Here is a 14,065-nt window from a genome sequence, read left to right as displayed (position 1 = left end):
ACACACACACACGCACAGACAGACAGACAGACAAACAGACAGACAGACAGACACACACACACACACACACACATACACCACGACCCTCGTCTCGATTCCCCCTCTATGTTAAAACATTTAGTCAAAACTTGACTACATGTAAAAAACAGACATCACTACTTGGCTCAGACAAACTCTTGCAAATTAGCAAAAAAAACCTGTTGACAACAACTGAACTCAGGTGACATAAAACAAACTGCGAATACAACTGAAGGGAGCAGGCGCATTCCGCATTCACCACAAAAGCTACGGCCAAGCAAATTCTGCAGTAAATGCACATACATATTATATGTGTGTATATATAGTATACTCTGGTATATGCTTTTACAGTATTTCAACTGGCGACTAGCTGCTACATACAGGAGATATGCATAATAAATTAAATACTCCAAGAAATATATTTAATGATACATTTTCTTTATTTGTAGCAGTGAAATCTGACCTTGCCTACATTTTCTGAATTACAATGATGGCCAGTTTCTTGTTTCTTTTAGAATTGGAACACTTCTTCTATGTTTGTACTATTCAAGAGTATTATATATCCAACATTCAAAATGTCCCGAATAAACCCATCAACACCAAATTTTCCCTTTGAAAAAATACAAGAAAACTGAAAAAATGAGACAGAAATAGTAAAAAGGAGAGATGCAAAAGTTTCTTGTTACCTCACTAGGTAACTATTTCAATTGTTTCATCTTCCTCTTACAAGTGTTACATCATCTTTTACTGCTACTACCATTACCATTAAAAATCCCAGCATGTACAAACAAAATACAAGGTGAAGTTCGAGGAAGGGGAGGGGGGGGGGGGGGGGGGGGTAAATTCTTTTATAACAGCAGAATATTAAGCGAGACAAATCTAACAGGAGTCTGACCTCAGACTCTTCGTTGAGTTCGTTGTCCAGGAAATCGAATCCCTTGAAAGTCACCATCAACTCATTTCCGCTGCTGTCGTTCATCAGAGTGTCGTCTGCAATCAGTCATGTATCATGAGAAAATACTCAAATTCCAAATACGAAGAGACAAGTCACTCGCTAGTATTAGTCACGTGGGAAAGTGTGGCTCGCTGTTCTGAAGAGAAACAACTCTTTCACAACCCATACTAACCCAACAGAGTTATTTCCCAACATTATAAAATGTTTGGTGGCTTGTTGACAGACCAGCTTTTTTGTTGGTCCAAGGGGACCATAATCGTCTTTTGTTTCATCTTTATCGACCAAGGCCGAAGGCCGCGGTTGATAAATATGAGACAAAAAGCGATGTGCTCCCCGAGGACCAACAACAAAATGCTGGTCTGACAACAAGCCACCAAACATCGTTTTTGTCATCATTTTGGTTGTGCAACGAAATGCACAATAACCCACAGGGAGACGAATTTTTAGAATCCAACTCCGGGCCACAAAGCATCGTCACAGCAGCACGAGATAACACGTCAAACTTGAATGTGACGTCAAACGTAGCTTGTTGACGCTTTTCTTCCAGTCTGAAAATGTACAGAACTGCGATCATACCTGTGAGTTCAGTGAGTGTTAAGCATATTTCTTTTCTTTTAAGTGTTTATGACTTTTCGTTGTGGATTTTGCGATTACAGAGATAAGTTGCAAATTGACCATGAGTCGCTGCGGTAATTATCAACATTGATTGGGTCTTTGAGAGTGAATGCTTACATTTACAATCATTGTCCTCAGAAACACAAATCCAAAGCCGTGATGGTTCCACACATCAAACAATCAGCCTGATTGGCTTTTACTTTGACAATCCACGTTTCACCTGAAAGCTCAAACCCATTCACCACCTCGATTTATTGCATGGGGAACATAAGATTTATTTCCCAGGTGTTTGTGAATGAAAACTCGTGAAAATGATGACAATCCAAAATTTTAATAATAAATTTTCATTTAATTAATATACTTACCCAACTCACATATAGCAATTAACTCTAGTTCAGTGCTGGTTACGCTGTACGCGTTCCCCTTGGTAACAAGGGAGACCACCCTAAAAAAGAGTGATCCATCCCATAATATCAGACCGATGTCCGGTCCAACATCCGTATGCGTGCGCATACGCCGCCATTTGTATCATTCGAACGAAGCCCAACTCACTACTTTTTTAGAACCCAATACCACCACAGCGGGGAGGCGGGAGGGTTTAAACGATGTGAGTTGGGTAAGTATATTAATTAAATGAAAATTTATTATTAAAATTTTGGATTAAATTACATATTATTACCCAACTCACATATAGCAGATTGCTACTATAGGTGGTGGGTACTTACCAAAACTAGGCACGCAGGACCTGTCCCGCCGCTACCATGGCAGGCAGCGCGGAGCTTCCATCCTGTCTGACAGAAGCGACGTCTCTGAGGTAAAAGTTGACGAAAACGTCCTCAGAGCGCCAATACGCAGCTTCCAGTACCTCGGCTAGCTTGCCGGACCGAAGAACTGCCAATGAGGATGCCCAGGCTCTCGCCTCATGGGTTCTAGCCGCGGTGAGAGGCAACACTGCCCTAGCATCACCCGACTGCACTAGCCACCAGGCATATGCTCGTTTGATCAGAGTGGAGATCCATTTGGCCAGAGTCACCTTCGCTATATCCTTACACCTAGCCGTGTTTAAAGATATGAAAAGAAGCTTTTGACTTTCTGACCTAACAGGCCGAGTTCGAGACAGGTAACATCGGAGAGCTCTCACAGGACAATTTGCAATATCGGGATCTCCAGGAGCCAAAATCTTGCTCAAGGGTGGAATGCGCAAGATTGGAGAAAGCTGGCCAGGTTTCTGGTTTTTCGCGAGAAAGCCGGGAACAAATTTGAGAGAAATGGAACCATCCTTCTCGAACGCAATGTCCTTGTCTAAACCCGACAAAGAATGCACCTCACTACCTCTCCTAGAAGTAGAGAGAAGCGTTAAAAACACAGTCTTACGCGTCAAATCGGCCAAAGTGGCTGACAGAAGAGGCTCGAACTCATCCGAGGCTAAGAAACGTAAGACCAGGAACAAATCCCATGCAGGGAGAAGCGATTTTGAACGAGCTGCTAAAAGGGCAGCCCCCTTAATAACACTAGCGATAACCCCTCCGAGCGAAATTTTGTGGCCTAATTGCGCGAGGGTCGAAGAGATCGCCGACCTCCGGACCCTAATAGAAGAGGGAGAAGCCCCCTGATCAGCCAACCAAGACAGATGGTTGGCTACATGAATAGACCTAGGAGAAAGAGGTTTAACCCCGTTAAGCGCGCACCACCTAGACCAAGAGGCCCAGTGCGATGAGTAAACCGAAGAAGTCGATTTTCTATGCGCATGTCCAACGAATCTCAGAGTAGGGGAAGAGGCCCCTGCCCTACGCAAAGCGCTTCGGACAGAATCCACGCGTGAAGGGCCAGGATCTGTGGGTTCTCGTGCTGAACGCCTGACCGAGGCTGCACGAGATCTCCTCTTTTCAGGGCGAGAGGGATTGGGGGCCGAACTGCTAGACGCAGTAGGTCGGGAAACCAGTGCTGGCTTGGCCACAGAGGAGCGACCAGAACCAGCGCTGGTTTCTCCAAGTCCACTTTCCTGAGGACTTTGCCTAAGAGGCAGAACGGAGGGAAGGCATACGCCGGAAGATCTGACCAATCCACTTCCAGAGCATTCACCTTCCAGGCCAGAGGATCCGGGAAGGGGGACACAAAGAGAGGCAGTCTCGCCGAAAACCTCGTCGCAAAGAGATCTATCTTGGGCTTGTCGATCTGCGACCAAAGCCGCTGCAAAGACTGGTGTGTGAGAGTCCACTCTGAATGAACAATCCTGTCCCCTCTGCTCAAAGTGTCTGCAAGGACGTTCAGACTGCCCTTCAAGTACACTGCTGACAACAGAATGTGCTGGGCGTGACACCACTTGAGAATGCGACATGCAATGTCGGAAAGACTGTGAGACCGAGTCCCCCCTTGCTTGTTCACATACGACGCCACAGACATGTTGTCGGTGTGAAGACGTACATGACTGCCCTCCAGGAAAGGCTTGAACGCTAGAAGCGCCAGGGAAACGGCCTCCAACTCCAGTACATTGATATGTAGGGAGGCCTGAGAGCAATCCCAAACTCCCGAAACCATGTGCTCGTCCAGATGAGCACCCCACCCCGTCAGAGATGCGTCCGTAAACAACTCTCTCTCCGGCGGTGGACGAACAATGGGAACACCCCGGAACAAATCCGGAAGAAGCCAAACACCTGTGGTCTGCTGAAACCAAGTTCCCAGTGCGATCAGGGCACTCCAGTCCTGGGATGTCTGATCCCACCTTGACTGCAGGGAGGCCTGAAAGGGCCTCTTGTGAACCCTGCCCAACGGAATGAGGGAAGCCATGGATTCCATCTGACCCAGAACCGAAGTCAGAACCCTTGCACTGGCGTGATTCTCTCCGTAGAGAGACCGAATCAGACCCTGAAGCTTGTCGATCCGCCTTTGAGACGGACGGACAGACCACCGAAGCGTGTCGAATTCCATGCCCAGGTAAGTAAACGTCTGGGATGGTTCCAACTCGGATTTTGTCAGGTTGACAGAGAAACCCAGCTGTGCCGCCCGGCTCAGCACCCTGTGCGTATGAGCCTCGCAAAGCCCCCTGTTCTGGTGAAGGATTAACCAATCGTCCAGGTATGCTCTGAGACGGATGCCTTCCTGTCTCACAAGAGCGCAAAGCTGCCTGACCACAATCGTGAAAATCCACGGAGCTAAAGACAGGCCGAACGGCAGAGCCCTGAACTGGTAAGCTTTGCCGCCCCAAGGGAAGCGAAGCCACTTCCTGTCCGCGACATGTATGAGGACGTGAAAGTAAGCGTCTGTAAGATCGATCGACGTTGCCCAATCTCCCGGCCGTAAGGCCTCCCGAACCGAAGTTGGAGTTTCCATGGTAAACTTGATTACTCTCAGAAACTTGTTCAAAGGAGAAAGATCTAACACCGGCCTCCACGCCCCCGAGGCTTTCGGCACTACAAAAAGTCTGCCGTAAAACCCCGGGGACCGCGCGTCCAAGACCTCCTCTATAGCTCCCTTGAGCAGCAGAGCCGAGACCTCTTCCTGGACCGCGTTCCGTGCCACCAAATCCTTTGGCGCCCTGCAGGGCGGGATTATCCTGACCAGGGGAGCCTTCTGCCCTGACCAGAGAAGCCGGAACCCCGAACACACTATCCCCGTGACCCACTTGCTGGCCACCAGTTGCAGCCAGGAAGAAAGGGCCCTGGACGGGCCGCCCGCTACAACTAGTGCGGGGGCCACCGGGATGTGTTGTTCGGGGAAGTTTCATTGGGGGTGAGGCTTACGCCCCGACCCCCTGGAACCCCCGAAAGACTGACCCCTCTTAGGGTAAGGAGCTCCACGCCCCCTACCCCTGGAGGAGAATGACTGCTTCTGGGCCTTCCCACCACCTGACGAAGACGTCTGAGGCTTAGCAGAAGAAAACGCCTGAGTCTGAGACTTGCCCTGAGGCTTCTGGAAGCCCTGTGAAGCCAAACGCGCGATCGCTACATCCCGCGCGTCCTGCGTCTCTTTCTGGAGTGCATCGAAAGACGCCTGCCCTAAGAGAGACCCCTCAGCAAAAGGGGAGACCTTCAGCCTCTCCACAGTAGCGGTGTCCCGAAATCTGGACCCCGTCAAGAAGGCTGATCTCCTTGAAAGCACCGCGTGAGTATACAGCCGGGCAGACAAAGTAACCTGTTCTCTAGTCACCTTGCCCAGAGTAGCCAGCAGTGTTGAAACATCTGTCGGCGACGCATCAAACCGAAATTCAAAAGGATCAAGAGATGTGGCAATCGATCTGGATAAAGACCTTTGCAGAGACTCCGACACGGACGTGAGCTCCAGCAAAGACCTTCCAACTTCCTCCACAGCTGTGAGAGAACCGTCAGTACATGGGACAACTCTATCCCTATTGTACCCGTCCTCTCTCAAAGCAGCAAGTTCCGGCGTCACCGGAAGTGCCCCTGACGGCAGAGCAAAAGAGTCAATCAGATTCACAGGATAAGGGGTGAGCTTGAACTTCGGAACACCGGAAGCAGCCCGAGCCCCAGGCTGAGCCAGCCAAGAGACAACGTCTTCCGGGGCCTCGCCGTGCTGAACCAACAACGGCACCGCCGGTTTGCGTTTACCACACAAGACGTTAGCCATTTCATAGGCAATAGTTGACGATTCCCGGAAGCGGTAGCGAGGCCGTTGCTCCTGAGCACTCCGGAAATCGTCAAAAGCAGAACGAGGTGGGTGAAGCTGAGCCTTGTCCTTCACCACCCCTTCCGGAAAGTATCTGAACGCCGTTTCCGCCGCCAGCGCCACTGCGGCTGACAGCTTCACGGGCAAATTCAGTTGGGAATCCTCTACCACTGAGGCATCCCCGTCTTCCGCCCTACACTCCGACTCGAGATCAAGCTCGGAGCCAGGAGGCAGAACATCAGACAGTTTATCGTCGGCAGAACCGACCACTTCCTGCCCCCCGGGCGGAAGAGGACTAAAACGGTCCCCGATATTCTCATAAAGAGACGTACGGAGGCGTTCGTCCTTTCGCTGCTCGTGGGAACTCTCACGACTACCAACGCCAGAGAGAGCCCCCTGAGCTCGCACACCGGCAAGCGGTGTAGACATACCTTGAACTGGTGTCCCACAAAGGAGAGACACCAACTTGGTACTCCCATCCTGCGAAGCATGGACATCCGCCCGAGTCACAGTCGCCGAAGGCAAAGCGGAAGTCGAAGCCGGAACTGCAGGAGACTGCCGTACCTGTGCTAAGGAGAGAACATCAGAAACACCCGACGGAAGCGCACGTAATTCCTCCCTAGTGGAAGATAATTCCGACGCAAGTGTCGAAACTTGAGCGCTCAACGTCAACAATAAAGACGCAACTTCAGCTGGCGCTAACCCAGGGCAGCCATCTGAAGTTGAAGCAGGAGCAGAAGCAGAAGAAGAAGTTCTTTTGCGCGAACCGCCACTCTTGCCAGAACGTAAACAAGCCTGACCGGAAGTTAAACTGACGTCTGCTAACACGGGAGATTTAACAGAGGTTGAATCAGAAGAAACAGACGCGGATTTTCCTGCGCCCTTCTCTCTCCTCGAGCTACGTTTAGGAGGCGAATCGTCAGGCACCTGCCTCGAACTCGGCTTCCTATTCACGCTATCAACAAGCGCAGCCTCCGCCATAGCGAAAGAACTCACGAAAAAATTTCAAAGAAAAACAATTTCAGAAAAATTTCACAAGTACAAAACGAGCGACGAAAACGTCGCTAAAGTTATAACAAAACGGAAAGATCTCACCACACAAGTAGGTAAAGGTGAACAGCTAGGCGACGACCAAGGGGAGATGCCAAAGCCAAAGACTATGACAAAATGCTGAATACAGCAGGAGCGTACATCAGGAGCGTCCTTCCCAGTTGAACCGCTGAGAGAGAATGATACAAATGGCGGCGTATGCGCACGCATACGGATGTTGGACCGGACATCGGTCTGATATTATGGGATGGATCACTCTTTTTTAGGGTGGTCTCCCTTGTTACCAAGGGGAACGCGTACAGCGTAACCAGCACTGAACTAGAGTTAATTGCTATATGTGAGTTGGGTAATAATATGTAATTTAATGTCTATTATCAAGAGGATATACATTGTCTCACCTTGTAAAAACAGTTTTAAACAATTATTTGTGTTATTTGAATTTTTTAATGAATTTTGTGTGTAATGCATGCGAAGTATCTTTGTGGTTGTGTATTAAGCACTGCAACATCTTAAAAAAATTTCAATGCCAATCAGTGAAAATTAAATATAATTTTTATTAAGAATAAATAATATTGTAAACTAGCTATATTTTCATTGAAGCTTAACAAAGCTAACAATGCACACAGACAGAGAGAGAAACACACACACACACACACACACACACACACACACACACACACACACACACACACATTTGGACCTGTGCATAAACAAACAACTGCCATTATTCTTGTGCAAGTATGCATACAAAGAGAAAGCGATAGACAGGGGCGGGGACAATAACTCGGTTGGTAGCTCGCTGGCTTTATAACCTGTTTGTCTCTATTGCCATGGGTTCGAATCCCAGGTTCTGCAAAAGATGTTTCTTGGAGTGTTGGTGCACTCTCTTCTGTGTCTGAACACCCCCAAGTGCATACATGCACATGATAAAGATCCCAAGCTCACAGCAAAAGTCTCAGGGCTTGGAAAACACAATGACACACTTAATTGCCTCATCTCTCGACTCTCATCATCATGATCGTAACTGAGATCGTTACATTGACGAGACAAGCCTAATACTGGCGTGTCGAAGAAGACAGCCGCAGTGGGCTTGTTTGGGTCAATATATCACACCCCATCCTCAGTCTAACACCAATGTTTGTCCTTATATATTCCAACCGGTCTGAGAGGATGTTTAAAACTCAAAATTGTCAGTCAGACAGACGGACAGACACGTACATAGACATACAAATAGAGATCCAACCCCAAAAGCCCAAACTCACTGGAAGACGCGTCAGGCAAGGAAGCCTCTTCACCGCTGGACCCCACGCTCTGCTGATGATCCAGAGTGTCGCTTGATTGGCTGAAGATTACCTGTAACACAGGGTAACCATAGCAACGTTAGAATCAACTTTCCAGCTTATGCCTCTGTGACAATCGTAGTGCAAAACATGTCAAGAACGAAAAACAATCTTCCTTGGGCTGTATAACAGAACAAGTGTGAGCGAGTGTGTGATTCGCTGTTTTATTGACTGAATCTTGGAAATTCAAGGCTGTACTGACCACTGATCGATGGGACTAAAACCCAGGGTGATATGCGGGGAAGTGATGAGAAAGTACCATCTTATGTTACTGATAATAATGACTCTCCCTCTATTTTTGTTCTTTTCCAAACCTTGTCAAAAGAAAGAAACAATCCATTAGTAATTTTTCCAATCACAGTAGATAAAAGCAGACTGAACAACACTTGCAAATAGGCTTGCATGGCTATTTAACAGGACCCATAAGGCTTAAAATTAAAACACATGTATGGTGATGTGACCAGACTTGCATGTTTATCCCCCCCCCCCCCCCCCCCCCCCAAAAAAAAAAAAAAAAAGCCCACTGTTTCTAAGATAATAAGTGCCACGCCCAAACGAAAGCAGTAACTGTCAAACACATGAAGACAAAAGTGTTTCAAATCCAAAGATGTTAATTCTTGTGACAATGATCACACCATTATTATCAACGGTTAGCTCTTACCACGTTTAAGACAGAGAATTCTCTCACCAAAATTAAACTAATACAACAAGTAACACGTACAATAGAAATTAAAAAAAGGTATGCATCAAAGAATGAGGTGGGACGGTTGCTGTAAATCAAAATAAGTTACAGGTTATAAGCCCTCTGCATTCGTTCAAACTCTAAAATGGTGTGTAAGCTGTCTACACGAGAACAGCATTATAAGATCAAACTCTCTGAAATCAAAGAAGCCTGCAAAGCAAACAAAAAGATGAAAGCAAAAGTCCTAGCTGTTTTTCCTTCACCAAAAAACACAAGAATGTACATTTCATATCCAGGAGTCATAATAAAAGGCTCAAAGTTAAATATCTTTTGATTTTATACAATACGTAACTCTTTAGCAACCCGCTCCCATCCTCTTTTGCCTTCAATCTCTGTAAAGTAAACTTTTTTAAAAATCAAATTAATCTTTAAAAAAAACAAACAGAAAACTATTATAATATAGTAGCCTAGCATGTAGGTTCTTTCTTTATTTGGTGTTTAACGTCGTTTTCAACCACGAAGGTTATATCGCGACAGGGAAAGGGGGGAGATGGGATAGAGCCACTTGTCAATTGTTTCTTGTTCACAAAAGCACTAATCAAAAATTTGCTCCAGGGGCTTGCAACGTAGTACTATATATTACCTTACTGGGAGAATGCAAGTTTCCAGTACAAAGGACTTAACATTTCTTACATACTGCTTGACTAAAAATCTTTACAAACATTGACTATATTCTATACAAGAAACACTTAACAAGGGTAAAAGGAGAAACAGAATCCGTTAGTCGCCTCTTACGACATGCTGGGGAGCATCGGGTAAATTCTTCCCCCTAACCTGCGGGGGGTAAATTCTTAATTCCCCCTAACCCGCGGGGGGTAAATTCTTCCCCCTAACCCGCGGGGGGTAAATTCTTCCCCCTAACCCGCGGGGGGTAAATTCTTCCCCCTAACCCGCGGGGGGTAAATTCTTCCCCCTAACCCGCGGGGGGTAAATTTCTTCCCCCTAACCCGCGGGGAGGTAAATTCTTCCCCCTAACCCGCGGGGGGTTAGTATGTAGGTGTAAAAATAGTAAAGAAATGAAATAAATAACAAAAGAAAGACATTAATTCCCTCATAAGCAAAAATTCTAGCACAAAATAAAGCCCACCTGCGGAAATAGCTCTGTCAGGTTTGTATGGGTTGTAAAAGAGTGCTTTACTCTTGCCTAGAGTGAGGCAAACTTAATTTCCCCACATACTCATTATCCACATGTTTTAGACACCCCTCACTATATATAGTGACTGGCCTTTAATGTCATGTGGAAAAGTTTGCCTCACTAAAAGCAAGAGTATAATTCACTCTTTCACAACCCATACAAACCAGAGTTATTTCCGAACATTATTTATTAACCCAAACCCTCGGTCCACAGGACATAAACTCGCCCCTTCTTCTGCAACTTCCACTGCTCTCAAGGAAAGCAGCTTTTTGTCAAAGAATAGTCATCTCCACTCCCATTTACCAAAGAAAATAGACAGTGAAATAGACAGAACGATGGACAAATTTACTTACTAGAAGACAGATAGCAGCACAACATCAACAAACATCATGCATGAAAAATACAGACAGTACACCGCTTCAAGCAATCCGTGTAAAATAGGAAAAGGTTTTCCCCGCAATGCAATGTATATCTCTCCCAAAGTTACATAACGCATTTGATTTACCAAAGACAAGACAGCCACAGAAGCATAATAGCTAAGTTTACTCTGCACAATCGAACAACCTGCTATCTACAACAATCTGTAACCTGTAGTTAGTAAAAGTGAATGTTGGTTAGATCAAACGATGTGCAACCCAGCTGTATTAAAAAGTGAAAAACAAGAAGAGAAAAAGAACACTTGACTCCAAAAGAGAATATATGCAGATGTTCTTCTGCTTTTTACATTTAGTCAAGTTTTGACTAAATGTTTTAACATAGAGGGGGAATCGAGATGAGGGTCGTGGTGTTGGTGTGTGTGTGTGTGTGTGTGTGTGTGTGTGTGTGTGTGTGCACACAGTGTGTGTGTGTGTGTGTGTGTGTGTGTGTGTGTGTGCGTGTGTGTGTGTGTGTAGAGCGGATTCAGACTAAACTACTGGACCGATCTTTATGAAATTTGACATGAGAGTTCCTGGGAATGATATCCCCGGACGTTTTTTTCATTTTTTCGATATCCATATACGTCATATCCAGCTTTTTGTAAAAGTTGAGGCGGCACTGTCACACCCTCATTTTTCAATCAAATTGATTGAAATTTTGGCAAAGCAATCTTCGACGAAGGCCGGACTTTGGCATTGCATTTCAGCTTGGTGGCTTAAAAACTAATGAATGAGTTTGGTCATTAAAAATCGAAAACTTGTAATTAAAATTATTTATTTATTAAACGATACAAAAACAATTTTATCTTATTCTTTGTCATTTTCTGATTCCAAAAACATATACATATGTTATATTTGGATTACAAACAAGCTCTGAAAATTAAAAATATGAAAATTATGATTAAAATTAATTTTCCGAAATCGATTTAAAAACAATTTCACCTTATTCCTTGTCAGTCCCTGATTCCAAAAACATATAGATATGATATGTTTGGATTAAAAACAAACTCAGTAAGCTAAAAAGAATAGACATACAGAAAAGCGTGTTATCCTGCTCAGCGCGACCGTTACCGCACTATTCTGCATGGCTTGTCGATTTCACTGCCTTTGCCACGAGCGGTGGACTGACGAAACTACGAGTATGTGGTCTTGGTGAAAAAAGCAGTGCGTTCAGTTTCATTCTGTGAGTTCGACAGCTTGGCTAAATGTTGTTATTTTGCCTTACGCGACTTGTTTGTTTGTTGAGTGGGGGGTGGGTTGATGGGTTTTGCAAGGGATAGAACAATACACAGATTACTGCATGGAACAAATGTTGGCCTTAACTTATTCATTATTGAATTATTAAGAAGCATGCAGTGGTTTACACTATTCCATTCCTTAAGGCTATATTTATATGCATAAGCAAACTTTGCTGTCACTCAGGATCATAATTATGAATACCACAAGCTTATAATATATATATATATGGAACTACATTTTTTCTTCATTGCAAACTGGCTTTTGACAACCTTATCTTATTTGTTTAACACACAGCAACGAAAAAAGAAAAAAATGCAACACATGTTAAAAGAAGCCCAAGTGTAGTGAATACATGTGATGCTGAAATCAAACATATCTTGTAATTAAAATCATCGTTATCATCATCACACAAACAAGAAGAGCAACAGAACAAAAAACAAAGAAAAAGACAGTGTGAATAACATGTTCAACCAAAGTAGAACGCAGTAGGAAGACTATTTGCAGCCAAGGGGTTGGGTGGATTTGTCCAATGTGCCAGCGAGGCCACAAAGTTTGCTGGCTTACCTTGTGAATGGTGGTGTCCTAGCAGAGGCAATCAAAGCGCTAAGTTAGAGACGGTGATAGACACACACACCACACACAGACACTCGCTAACACAGACTACAGTCATACGCTGCACATGCATGCACATCAAACATCAAGTAGATGTTAGTCTATGTCTTTTCAATATATCACAGAATCTGACATCTGTGGGTGGCAATTTCCAGATTCAACCCTGTGCAAGCTTCGCCGTCAAACTGAATGAATCTCAAAATGTTGGCTCTTCTTTCAGTTTGTGACGTCACTTCCACAGGGCTATATCTGGTGTGTACCTTGTGGGTTATGTATGCCCAGTATGTTTAGTATCAAAATGCACAATGAACTGGTTCTCATATGTAGTTATCATCAAATTCTCAGCAGTGTTATTTTGGATAAAATGCAAAATATCCCTTCCTCATTACTGAAGGCTATGAGATAGCAGGGGAACTACTTGCAAATACTTCCCAGTGCATACTTTTTCTGATCCATGCACACCCCCCCCCCCCCCACCCCCCCCCCCCCCCTTTACCTACCTTTTTTTTTAACCACTTGCATAGCTGTCATGTAAATCATTCATTATAGAAGTTGAAATGCAGAAAATATTTTTGACAAAGCTGAACTGCTGTGAAAGTCTTCCACTCCCATTAATGACACGCCAGATTTAACACTTCCCCTTTTTAAGACCCTTGCCTTTACAGATTTTCTCTTCACAATGTCTGAAAATGTAATTTGACTTTAAGACTTCCCGACTTTCTCCTTTGAAAGACCTGAATTTGGGCGGGGATGTAGCTCAGTCAGGGTGGGGATGTAGCTCAGTCGGTAGCGCGCTGGATTTGTATCCAGTTGGCCGTTGTCAGCGTTGAGTTCGTCCCCACGATTTATTTCTCAGAGTCAACTTTGTGTGCAGACTCTCCTCGGTGTCCGAACACCCCCGTGTGTACACGCAAGCACAAGACCAAGTGCGCACGAAAAAGATCCTGTAATCCATGTCAGAGTTCGGTGGGTTATAGAAACACGAAAATACCCAGCATGCTTCCTCCGAAAGCGGCGTATGGCTGCCTAAATGGCAGGGTAAAAACGGTCATACACGTAAAAGCCGTGGGAGTTTCAGCCCATGAACGAACAAACAAACAAACAAACAAAGAAACAACCTGAATTTCTCAGTTTCTTGAGGGGGTCTTAAAAGGGGAAAGGGGGGGGGGGGGGGGGGGCATAACTTTAATGGCAACATTCTACTCTTGTCACAGTGAGTCACAGACATTGTGATCATGCTGTCTGCACACTCTGGAGAAATTCATTTCTACAAAACACTCATGCCCTGCACAAACATTTCTGGGAGAAGGCTCCGCGGAG

General features: G+C 45.3%; 1 protein-coding gene across 3 annotated transcripts in view; it reads right to left on the bottom strand.

Moving 5' to 3' along the window:
* LOC138968733 (protein furry-like) overlaps positions 1-14,065 on the bottom strand; it is a 98,426-nt gene that overhangs the window by 17,005 nt on the left and 67,356 nt on the right. For 2 of the 3 annotated variants that reach the window (XM_070341365.1, XM_070341366.1), the window contains exons 50-52: positions 12,698-12,715; positions 8,524-8,614; positions 914-1,008 (exon numbers count right to left, since the gene is read on the bottom strand). In XM_070341365.1, coding sequence (XP_070197466.1) covers positions 914-1,008; positions 8,524-8,614; positions 12,698-12,715 — 204 coding nt within the window. The remainder of the gene's footprint in view (positions 1-913; positions 1,009-8,523; positions 8,615-12,697; positions 12,716-14,065) is intronic. The other variant, XM_070341367.1, reaches the window with a different exon arrangement.

Source organism: Littorina saxatilis, linkage group LG6, assembly GCF_037325665.1.
Source record: "Littorina saxatilis isolate snail1 linkage group LG6, US_GU_Lsax_2.0, whole genome shotgun sequence".
Classification (NCBI taxonomy): domain Eukaryota; kingdom Metazoa; phylum Mollusca; class Gastropoda; order Littorinimorpha; family Littorinidae; genus Littorina; species Littorina saxatilis.
The sequence above is the reverse complement of the archived record's forward strand: the minus strand, read 5'-3'. Positions and strand labels throughout refer to the sequence as shown.